The sequence below is a fragment of the Myiozetetes cayanensis genome, unplaced genomic scaffold (assembly GCF_022539395.1).
Source record: "Myiozetetes cayanensis isolate MyiCay16 unplaced genomic scaffold, myiCay2020 scf7, whole genome shotgun sequence".
Classification (NCBI taxonomy): domain Eukaryota; kingdom Metazoa; phylum Chordata; class Aves; order Passeriformes; family Tyrannidae; genus Myiozetetes; species Myiozetetes cayanensis.
The window spans coordinates 11,983,390-12,008,644 of NW_026087964.1; the positions used below are offsets into that span (position 1 = coordinate 11,983,390).

Genomic DNA, 25,255 nt, shown 5'->3' on the forward strand with positions numbered 1-25,255 from the left:
CAGACATGTACGAACCTTGGGAGGCTGAATTTGTACAACCTGAGGGGGGGGGTTACAGTTACACACGTCAGCAGTTACACAAGAAAAGGAAGGCAAAGCACAGGTGTTATGCAGTTGGCTAGCCAGTGCATGGTTTTATTTACTGCTTGGCTAGTAAGCACAGCTCTGGGTTGGGGCTTGAGCATGTCTTTCACAGAGATTGTGTCATGGCACATAAGGGAGCAAGTGAGACTGGTGTTACTGCTGGAGGTAGAACCATGCACTAAAGACATGAACCCTTAAGAAACAATGTTTGAAGTTCAAGGCTTACAGAGGAGCTCGGGAATATGAGTAGTTTCAATGTCATATTTCCAGGCCTAAACCATATAGTCATATAGAATTGAGGTTATTCTGCCAGCAATTCATGCCTGAGTAATAATAGAGGATTAACGCTCCCACATTCCTTCTGCTGAAAGTTACCACTCCTCTCTGATAGAAACAACAAGAATAGGTAGGTTCCTCATCTTCGCGGGCTTTAGAATATAAACATATGCTGAGTTTCATGGTTGTTTGGGTTAATATTCAGATTGTGAACCAGAGTATCTCCAGAGCAGATATGCAGCCAATTTGGCTGACTCTGATTCATGGGCAATAACTTCTTCTAAGAGAGAGGGGCAGAGAGCAAGGGGCAGTGATCTGCATACAGCATGAATTGCCAGACCTGCCTCAGAAATCTGAGTCCCTAGGCAAATTACTCGAAGGTTGAAAATTTTTTGGTTTTTTAAGGGAAAAAAAATAGTGTTATATTTGCATACCACAGAATATTTACTCTGAAGATTAGATTAATTGATGTCATTTCTTGATCTAACGAAGTACTTTGGGAAAAGAACCTGGAGGAGAATAACAGTAAGCAAAAGTCGAAGAGATCTGTTCAGTGCGCAGGACATAAGTCTTAATCCTTTTATTTCTTGTTATGATTGATTCATGACTGCAAGGCAGTTTTGTTCATGAAGAATTGATACTGGTATCATCACACCAAAATGTCGCTGCCAGTATCCAGGGGAAAGATGGAAAAAAAAGCTGACTAATCTTACCCTTTTGTGTGATACAAGATCACATGAGGACTTGAGTATTTATGCTATCATTGCTGTACCAGCATATTTTAGACTTTTTTTTTTTTTGTTCTTGATATGAATTTCAGCATTTTTTCCAGCCATTAGAGAAATATGTGCAAAAAGTATAGTCCTTTTAAAATTAAAAGGAACTGTTTAAAATATGTTGCTTGCAAGCACTTGTGATGGTTTAGGAAGATGTAGAACAGCAATGACAATTAAGTGAAACAAAGGCATCCAAAGTACCAAAGTGGTAAGGGTTTTCTTCCTCCCTTTACTGAAATATATTGCAATTCTCCTCAGTTATCACCAGATGGCCTTAAAAGTCTCCTTTTTTCTGAAGTAGGGAGCAGTGCAGATATGAGGAAGTGATGTATCCCTATGCTGCAATCATTCCAGGAAACAGTTGAGTTACAGTTCCCAGCAAGGTTTAGTTTTCCTCCAAACTTTTGTGTACAGAGATAGAGCGAGAGATAGTATTGACAATCTTAAATGTTAAGTGTGCCAACTTCCTTTTAGATTGTATTATTTAACTCTCCTCTTTTTTTTATTCCCTCACTTTTTTTTTTCCTAAGAACTTGGATTGCTAAGAATCATGATGAAGAGCCTTTTTTTGCCTCTTTTACTTGTCTCTGTTCTGTTTATGAACAGCTTCTCAGAAGTGCAGGGAAGGAAATGGAAAGGTGAAGGTACAACTCAAAACCTGGAAAGTATTGCCATTGGAAGATGCTATGATTATATTAGAACTGTGAATCCTGCTGTTGGGTAAGTTTTGATTGTTTCTGGGTAAGTTTTCTATGTTCTGCACAAAATTATTTTTTGTTATTAATCATAAGCCTGATATGCTTCTAGCCATGAAAGTGATCCTGTTGCAGCAAACATGCTTGTAGCTGTCTGTAAACAAAACATGAATTTTGACTGATGTCATATTTTAAATAAAGTAGTGTAATTAAGGTAAGATTTTTCATCCTGCAATTTTTTATTTCACATTTCTCACTCCCCCCCCCTTACTGTTCTGTAAGGAGAACACCACACAGAGATGGCAGGGATGATGTTTCTGAAGTATCAAATCTGACATTGCTCCTGGGAAGATCAGCTTTGCCTTGCATGCCTTGTATGTCAGGTCATGTAAGAAGGGAAGCACCTCACTGTACAGCTATCCTGTGGTACTGAAGGAGACTGTTTAGCTCATCCACCTGAAAAATTAAGTAGTAACCAACTGCTCAAGTAGCTTTAAATAGGTGTGTCAGTTATACAGAACTGGAGGTAAATCACACACTTTGAGCACTTTTTCTGTCTTCCTTGCCTTGTAAGGGCTTCTGTAAAAAGGGAAAAAAAAAATTAGGAAGGGCAGTTTCCTGGAGTTCAGCCCTTTATTCTGTAACTAAAATTTTGTACTAATAGTTTGAAGAGGTAATTGCAGAGGGGTCCTGGCTGGGTTACACATTGAATTGCTGCTGTCTTAAACAGGGCTAGATTATATTGCAAATATCACTTCCTTCCCCCAACTTCCCTTTTTCAGTTTCCTTTGCAAAAGAGGATGATATAGGACTGAAAACAGGTTTGTGGCTTTTAACAAAGGCAAAACTGCATGTTTCTGCCCAATAACATTATTAACTTATCAGAAGCATTTTGTTTCAAGTTCCTCATGAAAGAAGAAATCACCCTTAATGTAGATAATATGGTACTAGAATTTCAGCAGAACAGTTCAAGCTTGGCAGATTTATAAATATGTCACAGTGAAAGGTGCAAATAAACTTTAACTATAGATTTCTACACACCTACAATATAATATATATATAATATATATAATATAAAATGTGTAAATTTAGTTAACAGTTGTGTAGATAGTCTGGTCTTGCAGTAGACTCTACACAGGTAGAATTCCTGCTGGACTTAACAGATGTCATTTCATTTATATCTGAAACAGAACATGACTAATAATAAAAAATATGCTAAAATGAGCAACATAAAGGATAGTTACTGTAGAAATACTGACTTTATCGTTAAGTGATTTTGACTTTTAAATACAATATTCTTGAAAGTATTTCTATATGTCTCATGTTTATGATAGTTTTGTGATCTAATTAATTCCTGTGAAATTTTCACAACATAGTTTTAAAAGTGAGAAGTCTGAACACATTCTTCAAAGTCTTTTTGTTCAGGTTAGCATGAAGCCAGGCAGGACATTAGGACCACTTTCTTGAATTAAGACCCAAAATGGCATTATAAAAAGAAAAGCTACACAATTAATTTCATATGACTTGGAGGGTTTTTCTCTTTCTGTAAGGTCTATAAGCAAATAATGTAATCCAAACAAAATGGAAATTTCATATTGCACAGGTGCAAAGCAGATACTCTATTTATTTATAGCCCTTTCTGTTCACTGTCTGTTTCTTAGCTGCCCCCAGGCTGGCTTTTACAGAGGCACGACCACCTGGATATGTTTTGCTTCTGAATTTATTTGCAAATACAATAATTTTATAAAAATACTTTGCTAACATAAAGGAAGCTAGCAAGGCATGTCTTTACACTGCAACATAGTTAAAACGTGAAGATGTTTATAGAAACATAAGAAAAACTTTCTCTTCCATTATAACATGCAAAATGGCAGGTATAGGATGTATGTTACAAAGTGCTATGGTCGTGTAAAAGTGAGGAATTTGAACAAAGATCATATTTGAAATTTTCTGATAGGAGCATGCTGTATAACACAATTGTTCCTGTAGTGCTTTTTCTCCATACTTGTTTATTTGTAGTATATCATGGAAGTTTTGAAAACAATTTTTTTAGCTGACTAGTGTGAAATAAGCCTAACATGACTCATTAATGTCACTGAGATTAGAAGAAATGGTCCTGAATTGAAGTCCTTCTCCACCCTGTCATTTCAAAAAGTATTTTTGCCAGCTAAGAACTTTTGAGTATGAGAACAGAATAATCCTTTTGATTTTGAAGAAAAAAAAAAAGCAGTATGTGAATTAACCAGGAATTTACTGCAAGATTCAACTGTCAAGAAAGATATTGAAAGTTCTGTTGATCATAACTTACAAGTACTGGCATGAATAAGTGAGTGCTTACAGCAGAAAGCTCTTCAGCAAAATGAGACAGAAATATATACAATTGTCAGAAGCTGAAGTGTAACAGCTTGGAATCAGAAATAGGGCACAAATCCTTTTGTCAAGTAAATCTATTTAAACCTTGAAGCAAATGATCAAGGATCATATTGCATCACTGAATAGTTTTGGATCAAATCCATATCTACTTACGATATATAGGGAATTATTATCTAGCTACTGGAAGCATGACCAGAGATTACTGTAAGAGAATCTGTGGTCTGTTTCCTTCATGGGAGCTGCATAACTCATCACAAGGGGTCCTTTTAAGTGTCTGCGACATCCAGTGTCACAAAGCAGATCCTTAAAGGATCTGCACCAGCCAAACCCCTGATGTCTATGGATGACATTAAATGAGCAAAACTCTCTAATGGCCAAGTTTGATATACTTATCTGGACTACTGTTGTTTAAGCTAGAGTTTTGAAATTACAGCTGTTCATGTTAGGAGTGCTGAATGCACTTAAAATAATTATTCTGTTGTGCAAAGTGTTCCTGGCATAAACCTTGTCCCAGCATTACATGGGGAAGGTACTGTGGCAAAGTGGTGAGAACAGGAATTCCCTTTTAATTACTTACAGGCAGGCCCAGATCTGTGACAGATGAGATCCTGAAAATCCAGAGATATAGGACACTTTCACCCCTGGATAGCCTGTTCTGTTCTTCCATGGGGAATTATTGTCCCCAAGGCAGAGCTGGCAGAAGGGAACTGCTGGAGTGTGCAGCTTTTTATTTCAGGCCTCCTTTAATGAGCACTTTAAATGCTGAATGCTAACAATATTCCTGTAGCTACTGCATAGTGACAGTGTGTTCCACACAGTTCCACACTGGTCACTGTTCTCATTCCAGCAAGGTAAAGCTGCATAGTCCTAGGGCCTGTACACACAAGGCATCTCTTTGTCAAAACCATTATTCTACCACTGAAACTTTTTTAGTAACTCCTCCTGCACTCGAATCTGACATTTTAAGAGTAATAGTGCATTCCAGTAGTTTTACATATTTAGTTGAAATTGCTCTTTTAAATCTGAAAAATTTCAAAGAAAGATATTACTAAAGTTCTGGATAGCAAGCTTGCTGAATATACTCTACCTATGAAGATTTTTCTTGAATTACTATGCATTTCTAATTCCACCCTGTAAATGATAATATTTTCCATGCTACTTCCTCCTAATCTGCTGCAGTAATGAGTCAGAAAAAGACAAGATCTGTAAGCTCTTCCTGACCTACAATTTTTCACCACTCTGACTTCAGTTTTCTACCTTAACCTTACAGATTTTTTAATGTGGGAATCTGAAGAAGTTGAGAACAAATTACTTTCTTGCTCTGCTTTGAAAAAACAATTCTCCTGTTTGTTTGTTTCAATGATTACAGTGAGAAGAATTGTTCAGAGATATGGGAAGCATTTAAAAGTGCATTTATTAACAAGGATCCTTGCAGCATTCTACCTGAGGACTATGAATTATTTATCAACCTGTCATTGCACACAATTCCCCCTAATAAGGTAATGATTATTTATGTTAACTGTCCTTAGACATCCAACAGATTTCCTGTGACACAGTTCGAAATTGACCAAGACTCATTATCTGTCTGACTTTTGAGTCATTCTTTCCAGCCTATCTGTAGCTAAAAACTAGACTCAGACTTGATAGCATTTTGCAATGTGTTTGGCTCCACTTATTTTATGCAGTAGCTTCTCAGCAACCTCTCTCTTTTCATACTACAAAGATCCCCCATTTTTCCTGCCATGCTGGGAGCTCTGACATAGTCCCTGAACTTCTACTTTTCCTCAAGTTAGGTGCTCTGCCTACAAAGGCTGTGCCTGCTGTCATCTTTTGCTTCTACTCCTCACAACCAAGTCTTGTGGCAATAACATGTTAAACATTGACATACTAAACAAACATAAGCAGAAATGAGATAGGATGTTGTTACATGCCAGAAAACAGTAAGGGTTTGATGTGCTGGCAGTTGCAGAGAACTGTGAAAGTGCAAAAGACAGGTTGGGCTTTAAAGCAGGTTTTCCTCCAGCACAATTATTCCTCATCTCTAAATAATACAAGCTAAACCAACAAATACTCCTTCAACATAGCTTAATTCGTGAAGAGTTTCACAAACACAGAAATAACAGCAAGATGTATGATTTTTTCACATCATAAGCCAACACAGCAATGTGAGAGAATTCTGGCAACATATATCTGGCTTATAAATATCTGTCTTCCCTTTTTCCTTCTTTTTCCTAAACCTGCCTGCTGAGGCAGGCAAAGCTTGGCCTAACTGTATTTAAAATAGGTCTATATCCCTTCCCATCAAGGTCTGAGTGTCCCTCAAGTCTCTAGAGATCAGAATTTACACCTCTATAAAATAAAAAACTTTGTTCCTCTAAAGACAGCTAACATTTCTGGTTATTAGTTGATTTTGAAAGAAATACCAAAACGTGTTTTAAACTGGTTTTGACACCCCATAATCTCGTTGTGTCAACGCCCAAGTGTCAGTACATATCTTCTTTCTTTTTTTTTCCATATAGTCTCTCTTCTGGGAAAATAATCAGCTACTAGTCAATAGCTTTGCTGACAGAGGACGTCGCTTCATGTCTGTGGGTGATACCCTCTTTGGCTTCTTTGGAGATTTCCTAAACTGGTGTGGGCAGGCAAACAGCTCTGGTAAGACAGTGAGTGCTATATTAAACATTTGTCTGTAAAACCATAATGGAGACTAACTGTTGTGTTCTGAAAAAGCTAATTTTGCTCTTACCTGGTAAAAAATTAGGGATAGCTTCACTCCTGTATCATTTGAATATTTAACATTGCAGTCAGGGAGCACACAGTGAAATCTAAACAGTGCTGCAATGGCGATAAACCTTCTTCTCAGTTCTCTGAACCTGGAGCTCTCTGCATCCCAGGAACAGAGTTAGATCCATTTCAAACAAATTACTGAATCCACAAAATATCACTGTTTGTGTAAACTGCAAAGGATGAAAAATTATTGAAAAAATATAACAGTCAAATTTCAGTGTCATGTCAAACTGTGTTGTATGTTCAGTGAGTAATGAGCACATAAATTTAATTGCTTTCTAAAGTCCCTTTTTACAGTCGTTATCATCTCTCTAATAGCACAAATCATATGCCTTCCTACAGGACTGGACTACGAATCCTGCCCTACTATGATGGAATGTGAAAACAATGCAGTGGATTCTTTCTGGAGGATGGCCTCAATCACTGTAAATAGTGCATTAGTGCTGACTTCATACATTAGCCAGCGTGTCCTGGGTGGCTCAGGAAAACATTGCCAGTTCAAAACAGCTTTAAACCTATAACTCTGCTAGATTATTTCCTCTGACACAAATACACCATTTTAGACTGGGTACAGTGTTTTAGCAAGAGGTACTTTTCACCTTAGCTAGATAATGTATTAAAATTCTGTGTTAACGTTATTAATATAAATCATAGACTAAGCACAATAAGCACACTAGTTGTCTACTAATTGCAGGTCCTAAGTGACATTTGACAGCTTTGCTGGAAACCCTTTATTCACAGATCAAACCCAACACAGATTGCTAAAATGCTTTCTTCCTGTGCTGGAGAAACTATTTACAAGTGAGAAAATAGCTTAATTCACTGAATTAATCCACTGGCTGTTCAGTTCCTGTCATTTCTCCTGCAGTGACCTGCTAGGGTGCTAATGTAGTATTATTTTTGCAGTTCTGATATTCTTCTTGGTAAAGTTCTTTCTTTAGTCATTATTGCTTGCAATAAAATAGCAAGTCATATTGTGTGCAGTTTTGAACACCCCAATATAAGAAAGATATTAAGCTATTAGAGAGAGTCCTAAGGAGGGCAACAAAGATGGTGAAGAGCCTACAGGGAAAGCCATATGAGGAGAGATGAGGTCACTTGGTCTGTTCAGCCTGGAGGAGACTGAGGGGAGACCTCATTGCAGTTACAGCTTCCTTTTGAGGGGAGAGGAGAGGCAGGCACTGCTCTCTTCTCTGTGGTGTCCAGTGACAGAACCCAAGGGAATGGCCTGAAGCTGTGTCAGGGCAGGTCGAGGTTGGATATTAGAAGATTCTTCCCCCAGAGGGTGTTTGGGCACTGGAACAGACTCCCCAGGGAGGTGGTCACAGCACCAAGCCTGACAGAGTTCAAGAAGTGTTTGACTGACACTCTTAGGCACAGGGTGTGACTCTTGGGGATGGTCCTGTGCAGGGCTAAGAGCTGGACTTGATGATCCTTGTGTGTGCCTTCCAACTCAGCATATTCTGTGATTCTGTGATTTTGTAACAAGTCTGCAAGATGAGTTCTGGAAAACATTGTTATGTATTGCAGTATGCGAAGCACAGTTCAGGGGAGATACATGTCTTGTTGAATGGTTCTGCAGTTGGAGGAGCTTATCCACAGCCAAGGTAAGAAAACTAATTTATGTGTAGAAAGTCTAGTAACTACAAAAAAAAAAAAAAAAAAGGTCAACCAGTTGTTTGGGTCTTCTGCTACACAAAGTATGGGAAATGTAGCTGAAAGAGCCTAGTGCATCAAAGTCTGCTCAGTTGTGGGGACAACTCCTACTTGTCCTTAGCTGAAGGAATTAGTATGAAATTAGTGGAAATAATCCTTTTGACTCCTGCATTTTACAAACTGCTGTGGCAAGCAGGATGAATGCTCTTTGAAAGCTACCTTCAAGTCAGTCAACACACTGTGGCAAAATGTTTATGTCTTCAAAAAGATGAGCATTACAAAATTTCCTTCCAGTAACGTGTCCAAGGAGAGGGTATTGTTACAAGGACTGTAATTTCTGTCAGGCCTAGGAGCAAACTTGGTAATTTCTATAGGGAAAGTTCTTTGTCCTGCTATTTCTCCAGGACCAAGAGTGGAAATAATTTGATATCTATCATGGTTTAAGAAAGAAAAAAAAAACCTTATCGAGAAGGATAATAGCAAAGATCAGCTTCCTCTTCTCCTTAGTTCCTTGTATATTGACATGTATATTTTCCCTCATCCTCAAGTGTATCACTGTGCAGCAGTTCATCTAAGCTTACATTTAAAATTTGTTGCAAAAGTACACCCTTAAGAGCTTTTACTGAGTATGTGGCTGTAGTGACTGCTTACCTGTGATGAAAAATACATCTTTCCTTACCTCAGCAACTGTCCTGTCCAAGGCAGGTCAAAAAAATACCTCTTTCAAAAACCAATAGAACAGATCCTCCTCCTGTGTGTTCACTGAGGACTAAAAATTATCTCTGCATAGGAGAGAAACAAGAACCGTCTGTCCCAAAACCCCACTACCTACTTACCTCTGTCCTCCGAAAGGTCCATCTCTCCACACAGCTTTCAGCAAATCATAAAGACTTACACAGTCTCCTTGGGTTGGTCTGGTGGTCAGCTGGGATCAAGTCTTCTGCAGATGATAATATCTGACAGCAGACCAATGCCCAGAATCCAGTAAAGATTCCAGATTTCAGAAATAGACTCCTTATTTCTGTTAATTTACAGATTCCTTATTTCAGAAACCTCTTACACATAAATTAGTTCCACCAGCTTTTTGGGTTGCCTGTCTGGTGGTATCTTAACCGGTGAAATCACCACTAGAACACAGTCTGCCAAGAAAAAAACAAAGCCAGTTACTCCATCTGCTTTCTTTGCTGCGTATCTTCTGGTCCATTTATAACTGAATTTGTTTAAGAGATCGAGTTTGAAAGAGGCTTAATTTTGAATAATTAATAGCAGAAGGTAATCTGAAAGATCTGCCTGTCTTCCTAAACGTCTCTCTGCTCTGTTTTCAACTATTTTAAAGCCAGTTTCAAAATTTATCCAGTGTTAAAGTTTGAACACTTAAATTGTCATTAAGTCACCTGACACTGCTTCAGTTAAGATTTATTTCTTACTTCACGGCAAAATAACTTCGCTCATTCACATAGTATGAATTTAGTTGGCAGACTTCTTTAATAATTAGCTAGTCCAAAAATTGGTTGTACTGAAGTCAGTTGAACATTGTTCCTCCACAATTTCTGACTCCTCTAGTTAATGATTTCTCCAAATTTGGGGTAAGCTTCTTTTTTTCTGGCAATAGCATATGCAGGAATGAGCAAATGAATTAGAAGTAGTTGGAATTTTTATTTTTTCTTATATTTTCACTATGTGTTTGACAGGTTTGGGCACCTTGGACAGATAGGCAAACCTGCTTTTGCTGCTACTGGTCTCTGGTTAGCCACTGCCATACCAGCCTTGACCAGAGAAGGCAACTGTTGGTGTCTTCCTCCTCATGTTCCACTTCTCCAGAATTTTAAATAACTTGCTAACTTCATGAGCTGGTCTCAGCTGGCTGCCAGCAGACGCTGGCAACCACCACGTCTTCTGCTTCCACAGCAGAGCCCTACTTGTTTGCCTGAAGGCACCAGGAGGACAAGGAAGTGGTCACATTGTCACTGCTGATCTCATCCAGGGAGTGACAACTAACAGTCCTTTCTTCTCAGGGGGAGTCTCAGAGCATTTAAAGTGGCTGAGAGACACTGCAGTCCTGATACAGACATTTAAGAAGACCTCTGATAGGCAAATTAGAGGACACAGCTAGGCTCAAACTTGGAACGAGCATTCAGTGCAGACACAGCCCTTATAAGCTTTCTGAGGAAAAAAAAGAAAAAAATTTAAGGTTTATAAATTGCAGTACATCTTGCTGAAAGGGTTAGAAATCTGTGTGTTTGAAATGCCTGCATGTCACAAAAAATTCAATTTACAGACATGGAAATAATCCTTTGGTCTTGGCATCTTTAGATTAGATTTTATGAAGAAAATCGTTACTATGAGGGTGATGAGGTGTGAGGTGTGTGAGATGGAACAGGTTGCCCAGAGAAGCTGTGAATTCCCCATCCCTGGAAGTGTTCAAGACCAGGTTGGATGGGGCTTTGATAACCTGCTGTAGTGGAAGGTGTCCCTGCCCACAGCTGGAGGGTTGGAACTAGATGATCTTTAAGTCCCTTCAAATCCAAACCATTCTATGACTCTACGATTTAGTTTCCATTTTGTTATCTTGTTTTAATTGTTATTTGAGTCAATTTACACAAAGAAATAAAGTGGAGGATTCCATAGCTCAGGGACGTCTAGAAGTTTTTCCTTTTTTGGTCTTATATATTCTAGACAAATACTTCATGTTACTGTTGCTCTCATTGTCTACCTTAAAATATACTTATCTTGTGGCTGGTATTATTTTTTTCATTTAAAGCAAAATTGTATTTTGTCTAAAAGCAATAGCTACAATAATGACCTTTTACTTTTTTTTTACTACGTATCAAATGCTTGTTTTGTTTTGCATTTTTAAATGATCATTTCTTTCTGATTCACTTCAAAGCTGTAATTTTTTTCAGCTGACCCCCTCTAAGATGAATAGGAAAATAAGTCTTTAAATGCCTTTGACCTTTGAGGACATTTAGAATATGAATCAGATTTTTCTAGTCTGTGTTGAGTCTCATTGTAATCAGAAGATATAAAGCCAAGCAAACCCATATCCTACAGCAGTATCAGAGCCTTCATTAGTGTAAAGTAGAAAAGACTAATTAATGTTCATGTTCTTTATAGTTCTAATTTTTTTTTTAATCAGTTTTTTTGCAGATTATGAAATACCTAATCTCCAGAAAGACAAAATCTCACAAATTGTTATTTGGGTTGTGGATGATATTGAAGGACCAGATCTGTAAGTTACATTTTCAAAAAAAAATTAATTTCGCCCTTTGGGACCTGTCTTTAAAATTTCACCTTATCTTTCTGTTTGATGATATTTGCATAGCACTTAGACTACAGTATTTTAGATGTTTTCATGAACACAAAAGGCACAACCTGCCATTCCTAAAGAGTATAGAAATACCAGAATTAAACAAAATATAAATAAATTCTAATATTAGATCCGTAGGCAACTCTTGGTTAGATCTATGTATGTGGATCTCTGGATCTCAGACCTTGAGTGAAGATATAGCTTGTATAGTATTACTAAGAGTCAACCTGAATTTCAGATTAAGTGCTGACAAGAGATATTTCCTTCACCTTGCCATATGCATTCTTTTCATTTTCACCTATCTTAAGTATTTGAAAAATTTGTAGAAGCAGATAAATACCAACAAGAGGCTCCTTTTCTCTCAATAATTAATCCAGTAATAAAATGTAGGCTTTAACAATGTCTGATTTTGCGGGTAATTTAATTAAAACAAATGAATAAATAATAAACACATAAAACAAATCAGTCAGAACAGAATTGTCTGTTGGTAAATAGCCAAAGACTGAGTGACAATTTTCAATTGAAACCTAATGGAAAATAGACTCTGAAGTTAAAAAAAAATTAAATCATTAGGCTGGAAATTAGGCCTTGTTTGGCATTGATTAAAGGAAGAATTAAATTCATTATAGCTTTTGTGGGAGTCACTGCAAATGTGCATAGATGAATTGGGGGTACAGAACAGAGGAACTCAGTTTTGCAGGGTCCCTGCAATTTAACATGGGGACACTTCATTGGTCTTAAAAGTGCCCTGTCTGAAGAAGGCCAGAGAAATGGACTCAGATGTTACCATACCCACCCCATGTGTCTGAATCCCAGGTGTCCTCTGCATTCTCGGGAGCATGAGGCTCCCGTTCTTGCTGTTCAATGGTTTTTAGTTGCGTCCATTCATTTTGTGTCATTTCCCTTTCACGTCTCATCTCCCTCTTTGCTATCTCCTTTTGCTTCTTTTTCATTTAATTTTGGCATGGCCAACTCAGACAACATATTTTACCACAGTTCAGGCTTTCTCTCTAAATCAAAGAATGAAACCCTTTGGGAGGAAAAAACCCTCATTTTTCCAAAAGTTGCCCATACTACAAAGAAAAGACAAGCACTGAATATTAATTTATTTTTCAGTTAATGGATGCATGGGAATTTTGTGGGGTTTTATAAATTGCTTTCTACAATTATTTTGTTGGTCTCCATATATTTTCTGCAGCCTGCATACCAGTGGATAAGTAGCACTGGCCTTAATATTTTATGCTGGTGCAAATTTAGAGGTCTCAGCAGGTTCTGTACTATGCTAAACTTTCTTATGCTAATTGGACCACAAATTAAAAAATCAGTGCTAGAAACAGAAGCTGTATTTAGGATTGGTTCTGGTTTTTTTTCTCTCTCTGTTTTTCTATTGTTCAATATTCAAGAGAGAGAACAAGCTTCTAACAAAAATAGTCTTCTGTTTTATTACAACCAACAGGTTATAATTCTGTTTTATTATAACCAATTATAAAGACAGGCAGAATCAACTTTAGCACTACCTAAATAGTTGCCAAAGAATATGACAAATGAAACATTTAATATTTTACGAAAGTATTTAACTCTTTTTCAGTCTAGTCAAATGTTAAAGGTGGGATTATTGGTTAATAGAACCTGAAAATGCTACACTGGCTGAAACTAATCTCCTAGACTGCAAACTAAGTATAAATGTGAGATGACTGTAATATAAGCAAATAAAGCATTATAAATAGCAATGTACACCATTCTTCTGGAGGTGTTATGGAATACAGAAGAGGCAAAGTAATGGGGATTTACTTTACTAATTCCATCAAGTTCAGTGGAGGGAAATTAAATAACAAAAGACTTACAATAATATTGAAATCCTTTCTCACAGAGATTCCTGTGGAATCCACAGTGTAAAGACATTAGAAACCAGGCTGAAAACCCTTGGTTATAAAGTCACTTGCACTGACAATTACAAGTAAGTGAAAATCCTTTGTTATTATGGTGTATTTGCAGAAGTGCCTTGTCTATTTGATTCTTACTTTTCAATACTTTAATACATGAATGTTGTATCTTCAGGAGAGACTGATACGTTGGAGGGATGATGCCACATTTTTTAGACTTGGGTTTTTTTGGCTGTGAATTGAGCAAAACAATACATTGTATTGTATAATTAGACGGAACATTGTACTCAAGACACAGAAGATGGCCTCATATTCCACTTCACTGTCAAATCTTTCTTTGGATTGAAAATCTAAGCAACAGTTAAAATCACTATTGAATGTCTGCAGAATTATTAGATATTTGCAGTAGGATTCACAGCTCTAGTTATGCCCAGTAGATTTTAAGAAAATTTAATTGAAGGGAAGCTTTAGACATGACAATACTGTGAGTTTGTTTCATTTTTTCATTGGTTTTCCTCAGTTTTCTGCCTGAATGATGCTAAATAAATTGATATCTTCACAGGTCTGTAGTGTTCTTACTCTGCTTGGATTATCCTGATAATTCTAAGTGTGCCCTTCTATCGTAAGTAAAAGAAGTTCCATCCATCCTCAGTGTCCTTACAACCGAATAAACAATGCAGAAGTCAAGAGTTCAACAGATCCAACCCCTACCACCTATTATATATCATCCATATGAAATATACAGTATTCTTTGATTTATTACTTGCTGTGCTTTGAGTAAGCTGTCTCTGTTTACAAATTGTGCACAACTGTCTGTGAGCACCTGCTGTTCAAAATTAGGTATTAATGGGTTCTCATCAATCACACAGTAACACTATATATGATTCACAGTAAGAATGAAGTTTGTACATATCACTGTTCTGGTGCAAAATCTATTACAAATTTGAAATCACTTTATTAACATTGTTCCTTGAATAACGAAATTGTAGGTCAAATGGCAGCACATTTCTCCAGCTACTGGAACTAAATTTCTAAATTTTGAGGAAGTTTCTTTTTCATCTTCCATTTTGTGTGAAACTCAATTTCCATATTTCAGTGTATTTACCTTGGGCTGAATGCCTTACCTTGGGCCTTACTTAGTAGAGTATCTGCAAAGGTGCAGATGACATCCAAGACACAACTTTTTTAACTAACAATCATCACTCCAAAACTAGCTTTTAATATTTTCCCATCTTCATCCTTATTTTAATTTATTATATAAAGAGAATTAATTTATTATGTATTTCAGTGATTTACAGTAAAGATTACTGTTTTCAGTTGTGGCTAGTTTTCTCAATCTATATGCTGTTGCCTGTTTAGGTACACATAAGATACGTCAACTCCTGCTATGAAAGATCTTACTTGCTGTCCCCGGTTATGGCAGCAGAGAGGTGCAACTCCTGCTTGCCTCCCTCTGGGGAGGGGCAGTAGTGCTTCATGCAGTACAGAAAATTAGGTGTATATCACTCTCTCTAGCATATTTTAATACACCCTTACAGAGAAAGTGAGTACTCCCTGTTGTTGCTGGTCACTGAAAACTTTTACTCATCTTGTCATGCAACAGCGTTTATTCTCACATCCAAATCATATCCTAGCATCAACCTATAAATATTATGAAAACAGATTCCTTCTAGGCAGTAGATCATAGGACAGGCTTCCAATCCTGTTAAGGTTTTTATTTGTTATGAAATACCACTTGCACAGTGGATTAAAATAGGGTTTCCTTGTTCTGCCACTGAATGGTAAGGCTTTTGTTCACATGTCAAAGGAAAGTATATTTATCCCATGAAAAATCATAGCTGTGAATGTAGTGACAATATTAGCAAACTGGAGGAAAAAGCACTTTACAGGACTTAAAAGAAATATAATATTGTGATCTTTAAACAGAAGAGTTTTCTCCTCTCCCAGGCTTCCCTCAAAGTTTTGTAGTGTATGCTCCTCAACTGAGAAAACCTGGATGAGAAGGCTTATAGAAAACATTGATGTCTTTTTCTTTCAGCTAAGGGATGAGCATACCAGTTCTGCAGTATTACCACATCGTGCTTGTAGTATGTCAGCAGGGGAGCAGCCACCCCTTCCCTTCCATCCATGCCGATATTTAAAGTAACATAATAACTGGCATTTTCTAAGCACCAATTAACCAACGATGTGATCCTTCAGAAACGTTTCCTTGCTTGCTTCCTTCCTGAACATTCTATGCCCTCCTGTATGCATGGCACTGTAATAAGTTTGATTTACTTCATATCTGTGCTATCCCAAATCAAGACAGAGCTTCCCAATCAGAATGCTAAAGTATCATTGCCTCTCCCTGAAATTTAAGTAACTAAAGTGCTTCAAGCCAATGAATACTTACACTCTTCCCCAAATCACTTACTTCTCTGCAATAAATAACATCTTCATTGAAATTAACTGCCCTTTCACAAAGAGTCTTAAGCAAATGCATAGAAATTATTTGATGACTATCTTTTTATGTATGTTTTTTCTGTGGATGGATCCCCACTCTCTGATGGTTCATTAACTGACATGGGAGCAGTCTGGACAGTAGGGGTATCAGCATGTATCTGTTAGGAAAATGTTTCCTTTTGCAGAGTATGTGCACTCAGTGTACACTGTGTTCATGCTTCCATAATAAACTGAGAAACAGGCATGCAGGCTCTGCTGCATCCCCTTTCATGAGAGGTGTTTGCTGTTACAAGGCTAATAGCTGCCTTGTTAGCCTGCAGAGAATAATGTCCCAAGCCCAAAACTACCAGAGCTGGGCAAGTAATTTTTTATGTCACCATAACTCCTGTTAACGGGGGCATAGCAAAGGAGAGGGATGGGTCAGGGTAGCAGAGGGTTGACCTAGAAGGTGCTTTAAGGTATTTGGGGCTTCTTGGGTATTGGTAGTGCCCGTAACTCCTTTCCAGAACTGAATTATGTTTCTGCTGAGTTAAGTTTGGACTTTGGCTTGTTTAGTTTACACTCTGACTTTTGAAGAAAACTTGTAAGTAAACACTAACCACTAGATGGCATAGACGGCTTATAAACATAAGCAGGAAGGAAGCCAGATGCGACCTATTAGTAGTGGTATTTATTACTTGCATTATTGCAATGTCAGAGAGACTTAGAAATGGATCTGGATACTGCTGTATCAAGTGCTGTGAAAAAACAGTCCTACAGGACCACTGCTGCCTAGAAGGGCTCTATAAAATCACAAGCATAAGGCCAGAGACAGTAAAAAAAGGGGGAGAGATAAGAAGGCTCAGGTGTAAAGGTAGAAAGGACTGTTCCCAAGATATTCCAAAGATACTTCGTTTATAAAATCATGACAGCCATAGGGAATCTGTTGGCAAGCTCACGTAAAGAAACTTCTAGCTTAGCACTTGGACCGTGAACTTCATCCTTGGCAACAAACCCCTGATATTTAAAAGAATCCTAACTCAGCTCTGTGCTGTGAACATCCTGTTTGTTTTCTCTTCTTCAGATCTGCACCAGCAGCACAAAGAGGACCTATATCTTCAGACAGAGGAGGCAGCTGGAACAAGCTTATGTTTGTTTCTTTTGTAGGCTTTTTGTTCAGATTTGCTTTAGTGTACTAAGTTAATCAAATGAATCCATATCCTCTGTTTGCCTTGCTGGCTATAAATTTGCCTTCAGCTAATTTCTAACTGCAGTTTCATCCTGCATCTGGGACTGGCAAACCTGCATATTAAAACCTTGCATACTAGATACCAACTTCTTTTAGTATCAAAAATTAACCTGCGGATGCTAGAAAGCCTCACCCTTTATTTCCTTCTCTTGATTAGAAGAAATATATTGCTATTTCCTCTTATCTTTATTCTCCAGAATTAAACAAGAATAATACGTTCTGTTCACATATTTCATAAAGAAAAGGGAAACTATGCCTGTTGTACATCACCCACACCGACAACTTGTTTATAAAAACATCCTAGCATCTGGCCTTGAAAACTTAAGTGACTGACTATCATGTTTTGGGAAACGGTAATATGAATTCAGATAGGAGAGATCTTAGATTTCTCACTTGACAGAAGATACAATAGGTAACACAGTGAAAAATGAAACTAATTTTCATAAGTGGTCCAGCACTTGGGCCAAACTTACCTGAAACTATCGTACAACAAGATTCTGGCTTGCATACTTGCATACAGTGTTTTACCCCATGATATTGATTGCTTTGTCATCCACACAGCTGTTCCTGGCCACTGGGTAGCAGATAGTCAGAAATACCAGCTCTAGAAAGTTCCACATTTTTTCCACCATGATGTGATTTATGGTATATCATATTCAGACAAGAACGTGCCAAGTCAGACATTGGCCTGCTTGCAGTGAACTCAGTTAGCATGCTTCAGAATATACTGAGGAGAGAGCAGATGCCATCCTGAAGGTTTCTTGAGTTACTTTCGTGAATTATCTTAGTGTTCCAGATAGATACGCTTCTAAACCACCAGCTAAACATCCAGCTACCAAGATGACACATAAGTCTTCAGAAAAAAAATATTTGTTCTGCTAGAAAATAATTTTATGTAGAATTTTGTTGCACATTCTGTGCTGGCTTCTGTATTATTTATTTGTGTTTATATTAGGTGGTTGCCAGGAAACTGGGATAGGATATTCCTGTTATCTGAGTGAATCTGATTTAGGACTCCGTAGTAGTATCATTTACATCCTTTCACTCCCTGTTACATCCTATCATCCCTGATACAAGTATATCATGTTGTATCTAAAATATGTTGTTGTTGCTTATTTGTCTTGCGTCCATTCTTGCAATAATCTTTAATTTGGTTTTAATGCAAATCTCTTTTTGTTACACACGTAGTTGGGTTTGCCTGTGTCACAGCTGGGTTTAGTCTCCAGCTTGAAGGATTTTTGTGTCTGTTTCAAACACAAAAAGTACTGAAATCAGAAGTTACAGACCTTTGAAAATCTGAGCTGCAGTGTGCCTCAAAATTGTTCCCTGTCTATGCTGTAACATTAGTCTTTTGATTAGTTCTTTCAACATCCTCTTCACTTTTATTGCTTGTTTGTTGCTGTCCTTAACAGCAGCTGCCAAAATAATAAGAGAGGTATCTGTTTGTAATGCAGTCACATCTCAGATAACTAAACACAAGCAATTTCAATCAATCTTCTATTTGCCCACAGCAGGTCACATCATGACACATTTTGAGCCACGGACTATAGAGATGATGCATATGAGGCTCACAGTTAGGTGTCTAAGCCATCATCAGGGCTAGTGTTGGCCTACCTATTGACCTGGACATGATAGTGTGTGTGGGATTCAGAGAACCGCTTAAAGCCATTAACCAGCCATGTGCCTCTTAGGCAACTTCCATCCACATGCCAAGCATCCCAGCTGGCCAACTTTTGCTTTCCAGCTTATGAAAGCTTTTTACCCTCCACTGCAATCCACTCCAGCAGCACAGTCAGTTCTGGCCATTACATGTGGTACCAAATACACTGTAAGAAGTGCTATTTAATTCTGTTAAAAAAAAAATTAAAATACAAAGTAGGATAGCTATGATCAAACAACCGAGGTTATTTACTGCATAACCTTGTATCAAGAACAACACACTCAGTATTTCTTGCAGTTTTTTCTCCTTTCTAATGTTCTTGCCTCTTTTCCTATTACTTCAACTTGGTAGCAAAGACAGCAGTTTTTTTTCTCCTGTTCAGTAATACGTCTCAAAGTTGCAGGAAAAAATTGGGAAGATCTGTAAAGGTTTTTAGCTAACCAACTAATATAGATGGGAGAAGGGGAAAAAATGAAGTTCTAGATGCATAGGTTTCCTGAGATCTTAGAGGCAGCACATTTCAAGCTGAATGTGAATCGGTTTTTCTGCATTTAATATAATGTTTTTAATCTGTGTGAAAGAACAGTGTGGCTGGCATCTCAGAAGCAGAGAAGCAGAAGTGTCAGCAAAGCAAGAAACAATAAGGTCATTTGTTGCTCCCAGAGAGAGGGAGAGACAGGAACAAGTCTTTTTTATTTCTACATCTACAAAGGATGTGAATAGTACTGTTTACACATATATGTTACACTTAAGTGGTGACAATCAGGTAGGTGTGCCTGTGCTGTGTCTTGCACACCCAGTAAATGCTCTGATTAGCAATGTCTCATGCAACAACTGTGTCAAATTTGGAGAAATCATACCGTCCAAAAGGCACCTGCCCTTCTCTGTAAACTCAAGCAAGCTTGGTAGCATTCACCAGGGTGCTTCATATTGTTTCAATCATTCATACTTGTACTAGACGTACTGCAAAAACAGCAGTTCCCAGACCTGAATTTGAGGGAGAAAATGTTTCAGATGAAAACAATATCTGTATCACTTCATTTTGAATCTGATTGGATGCCACCTGTGTAGATCTGCTAGTATGCAACTATTTATGGCCAATGAAAACATCATGTACAGGAGCAGTACAAGGTGCTCTGCATTTCCGCAGACAGACCTGTGGAAGCTACTGAGATTACAGTAGTATTTCCTGCTGTGCCTTTTTGTGGATCATTTAAGAACTCAGTTATGTTGTGTTCTTCATTCCTATATAATATAATATATAGTCAGTCCTCCTACTAATTTACTTTTTTTTTCTGCTACATGTGTTTCAGTCACTGTATCTGACAAAAGCTGAGCTCAAAGTAATTCCTTTCTACAGTATGTATGTGCATGCATATGTATACATCTGCTCATACCTGCTCTGTCTATTTTTAAATGCAAACTCTTGAGCATTCTGGAGTAAGAAGTTATGAAAATAAAGGAAGGACAACTTGATCACTCCTCTGCCCTTTTTATACTGCTGGTGTTTATTTTTGTCATATTGGCCTTGATGTGATATCCAGCTGACATGAATATGTTTTCAATGAGCAATCTTAAATGTAGTGAAACATGAGCTGAAACTTCAAGAATTTTCATAGTACTTATTGTTCCCTATAAGCTAGCTCTTTCTCAATTGAATTAGCTAGAAATAATTTTGATGTATTTTGCTTCAACAACAGTGTGAAGTGTAAGAAGGGTGCTTTTAGCAGAGCCAAGAAGTTTTGTTTAAAATAGCTCAGAATGGGGAGGCACAGTATCTTAATTTAGCCAAATGTTAGGGTGGCTCAAACACTTCACAAGTTTTTTTTGATTTTCAGGTTTTTCCTAATTCCAGCTTCTGCCCAGTCTAAATTTACTTGCTTACCATTTTATGTAAGAGGCGAAGAATAGAGTCTTCCAAATTTTGTTTAGAATGTGCAGGCATCTGATTTCCTACAGTTTCCTACAAATTATGAGGGCAAGCTCGGAGGAGACCCTCATTCCCTTACTGCGGCAGTGCAGTTCCAGTGCAGGCTGGCAGGGAGAGAGGTGCAGGAAATTGGAGCCTGGTAGAGTGGCACAAATGTACCCTCGCACTGTGCCAGGGTGTCCTTGCTGCCTGGGCAGCCCTTCCTCACCCACCTTCTCCATTTCTCTGCAGCTCCAGCAAAAGTGAACCTGGTCTCAGTTTGGATGAGTTACTTTGTTATATTAGCAGAATATGTGAAAATTATTATGTTGGAAGTTCAATAGGAGAAAAATGAAGGAGGAAATTAAAGTAAACATTTCCTTTCAGTAGCAGGCAGTGAAGTCAAGTAAGTAGTCCTTTATTTGTGACTGTTTGACTAGGAATACCTCTGGGCTCTGTAAACAGTAAGTGTGGTAAGTTCCCTAAGTGCAGACAGAGATGATCCTCCAAAACTCCTCTAGGATGTTTGGAGTACCTTGAGTTAAACCCTTAGTTACAATACTGAACAAAGAAATAGCATTTTTTAATTAAGTAACTGTATTTGCTTGGACATCTCTTAGTGATTGCACCTAATATAGTCTGGCATCAAGCATGGCTGCTTGGATAAATAATTAACAAGGAATATAAGTATTGTAGTCTGTAGGCAGAAATCAGAATTATAAATGAAGACTTTGGCAAATGCTCGACCACTAAACTGCAGGAAGACCTTCTTTTCTCCCCCATTTGCGACAGGCAAAGTCAAGAGAATAGATCTAAAAAAAATCTTCTTTGTCAAGTTTCTTATTTTTTGACCTTTGAACCATCACAGGGATCCAAGTGGCATATCTACCCTGTATAGTTCTTCCAGGAGTAATTGTGCTAGTTACACACTATGGGAGTCGGAGACCATACTTCTGTATCAACTTTGTTTCCTTGGCTGTCTCAGTGGGATAGGAGCCTGAAGGGTATTTTTCTTCAGAATGTGTGAGCAGCATAGTAATTAGTACTGGCCAGAAAACAAGCACTCAGTTTCATGAAAGTTGGTGAGGTTACTGCAGTTGCTTTTTCTCTGCACTAAAACTAAACTTTGAAAAATGTTTTGCACAAGAAAAGTGCAGCAGCCTCATCAGAAATCACGGTAAGATCCCCCACTGACAGGATGCAGCTTTGGTATAGCTCTCATTTCTCCTAGCTGTTCCATTTTTTATAAATTACATATATCTCAAGTAAAAAATACTTTCTTCAGAGCCTGATTCATGCTGAATGCATGATTCATTAAACACGGGTCTCCCACTCTGCAGAGCAGTGCTTTAAACAATGTGTTTGTAAATGTGTTTTTGAATGTGTTTTTATTTAGTTTGCCTAGGACATAATTTTCTGACATGTCTAAACAGAAAGGCATAGCAAGAAGTGGTGAAGGTCATACAGAAGAATGAAGCAATCTGTTTCCCCAAGCTGTTCTGGAGCTACTCCACAGATTGCGTCCCCACTTCATCTCCTTCCCCACCAGCAGTGTTTTTGTATGTAGGGGATCTATTGGCACGTTGCCTTGTTCCATGAAAAAATCAATGCACAAACCCCAGTTATGTCTTCGTTTTGTTATGAACCCACCACTTTGGATAAAAAAAAAAAAGAAATTGGGAACTGAAAAACACAAAAAGCAGCACTGGTGCCAGCAGGAAATTCTTCAGGAACAGCAAAGCTTAGGATGCACCTGTAGAAGTGCCAGACTTTCCAAGCAAAGGGGAAGGAGCAGATGGACTGACACTCAAGGGAAACAAGCACGGAAATGGGAGGAAGATGCTTGATCTAAAGAGAGAGAATGTTTTGGACCCTTTGGGATCTTTGTTTACAATAAACAAAGAAAAAAATCAGTAATTGGTGTCTGTTACCCTGTCTCACACTGAACAGCACCGTCAGTGCTGTCGTGACTCCAGCTGGCTACAAGTGAGCTCGCACAGCAACAAGCAGGGAAGCAAGTGCTGATCAGACAGACAAGAATTAGACTGTGCATTTCTGTATGGAGAATGATTAAGGAATAGCTGTTCCCAAACACCCCTTCCCTGGACATGAGCTTTAAGTGCACATCCAATCGTATGGTTATTCATTTGTAAGGCAGTCAAAACTGCAGAACAGTTTGAAACATCTCAGCTGAAGGACAGATGTCACGACTTCTGAGAATGCTCAGGGTACATCTGTGCTCTTGTCAGTGTATCTTACCAGTTACTTTATCCTACTGAAATAACCTAGAAAGAAGCAGCTTAAAATCTAGTGATTCCAGAGACATTTCAGCAGAGTGCAACACTGATAGAAAAAGCAAGTCATTAATTCAAGGATATTAAGGTCTGGTGTGGGTCTTGAAAAGCTCTCATCCCTTATGCTGTCTCCATAGCCTGGTGTGAAACAATGACATATAAAAGATTTGAGCTAGTTTTCTATGGGATGTTTAACAGGAGCTTCCTGATCAGAAAAGTTTTTAGAAAAATTAACATATATATATATATATATATAAATTGATTTATTTATACATACATACAAAGGAAAAAGCCTTTCAAAACATCCCTAAATCATTACTTAAAGAAGAACTTCATGGGAAAATAGGCAAATAGAAATAATGATCCATACAAAGACAAATAAATCTTACCTATCCAGGCAATCAGAAATATTTTGTAAGTTAATTTACTGATCAGGAAAATGTAGCACTTACTGATAAAAGATTTCCCCTCTGTGCTAAAACAGAGTGCTTGAAGAGAGAAAAGACACTTTGCTTCCTTTTGTTCTCCAGTTGTGATCTCCCATTTGAAAGTAAGGACATTTGGAAGGATAAAATAAGGTGAGATAGAGATTGTGCTCTAGGACTCAAGGACTCAGGGGAACTGAAGAGTCCACAACTTTTTTAGTTTTACCAAATCCCTAATGGAAGTAATTTCGGGAAAAAACCCACAGAAAAAGTAATTGATTCAGACACAGCCATGTTGTAACTCTTTACCCCAGCTTCTCTTAATCTCATCTATTGCTTTCAAAAATACTAGTCTAAGAGGAAGCATTTCATAAAGTCTTTCTGAAATAACTAGTGGATGAGTGTCAGAAACCTTGTTGTAAAAGCCTGAACACCACAGGTCTCCATGAGACACTTCTGTATGCTATAGCAACAGATCTCCCAAAAAGAATATCCAGAAAGTTATCCAGAAGGGATAGTTTCTTCTACTGTCTAGAGGGCACTGTCAAGAAGATGAAGCCATACTCTTTCAGGAATGCACAGTGAAAAGACTAGGGGCAATGGTCAAAAAGTGAAGCAAGTGAAATTCTGCCTAAACATTAAAAAAAAAAAAAAGGCACCATGAGTGTGGCTTCCCAGAGAGGTTCTGGTTTCTTCATCCATAGAGGTTTCCAAAACTCTGCTGAAGAAAATCTTGAGCAACTTAATCTAATCTTGAAGTTAGCCAGGATTTGAGCAATGATTTGGTGGTGGGACCAAATAACCTGCAGACATCCCTACATCATTCAGTGATACTGTGAGTACTCCAAGAATGACAATGACTAAATGTTTTCTTTCTGGAAGGGCCTGTCATACATAGTACTGTCCCCTTTTTTCATTCCATAATGTTAATGCATAACTGGAAAGGCAACTTTATTTTTATAACATCTTTAGCTGTCTATAAAGTTTTAGCAGTCAGTCATACTGAGTGCATTTATTTTAAAACCTGAGGGGTAACATGTTTTACCAAGGACATTTAAAATTCTAATTTAGGCAGCACAAATAATATTCCACAGCATGTTGGATTCACAGTCTACCTTAGGCTACCTGGAGATTTGCTCTTATATGTAGTTTACTTCAGCTATTGTCTTCAAGGAAAGATTAGCTAGATTTCCATCTGTCTTCAATTCTATAAAAACCCAGTATCTTTGGGGACCTGTCTGATAAAGTTCTTTAGTTCCATTAGTTATTCATTAAAAAGCATTCTGCAAATCATTATCACAAAATTATAGCTCCAGAGAATTATACAGGTTGAGCCATCTCTCAAAGACAAGAGTAGCTTTGCAGTGATGTAAGTCAGCTTGTCCTTATTACCCTCAGATGTATCTGATCTGGACACAGAGACTTGTATTCAACCAGTGTGCTTCAGTGGTCCATAACTC

General features: G+C 37.8%; 1 protein-coding gene across 4 annotated transcripts in view; it reads left to right on the forward strand.

Annotated features, from left to right (window-relative positions):
- Window positions 1-500: 500 nt before the first annotated feature.
- BST1 (bone marrow stromal cell antigen 1) overlaps window positions 501-25,255 on the forward strand; it is a 29,322-nt gene continuing 4,567 nt past the window's right edge. The window contains exons 1-9 of one of the 4 annotated variants that reach the window (XM_050338414.1): window positions 501-1,856; window positions 5,574-5,703; window positions 6,724-6,859; window positions 7,334-7,416; window positions 8,522-8,598; window positions 11,784-11,876; window positions 13,825-13,911; window positions 14,400-14,459; window positions 17,343-20,646. In XM_050338414.1, coding sequence (XP_050194371.1) covers window positions 1,687-1,856; window positions 5,574-5,703; window positions 6,724-6,859; window positions 7,334-7,416; window positions 8,522-8,598; window positions 11,784-11,876; window positions 13,825-13,911; window positions 14,400-14,459; window positions 17,343-17,457 — 951 coding nt within the window. In that variant the 5' untranslated portion in view covers window positions 501-1,686 and the 3' untranslated portion in view covers window positions 17,458-20,646. Of the gene's footprint in view, window positions 1,857-5,573; window positions 5,704-6,723; window positions 6,860-7,333; window positions 7,417-8,521; window positions 8,599-11,783; window positions 11,877-13,824; window positions 13,912-14,399; window positions 14,460-15,875; window positions 20,647-22,472; window positions 23,222-25,255 lie in introns of those variants that run through there. The other 3 variants (XM_050338416.1, XM_050338418.1, XM_050338415.1) reach the window with 3 other exon arrangements.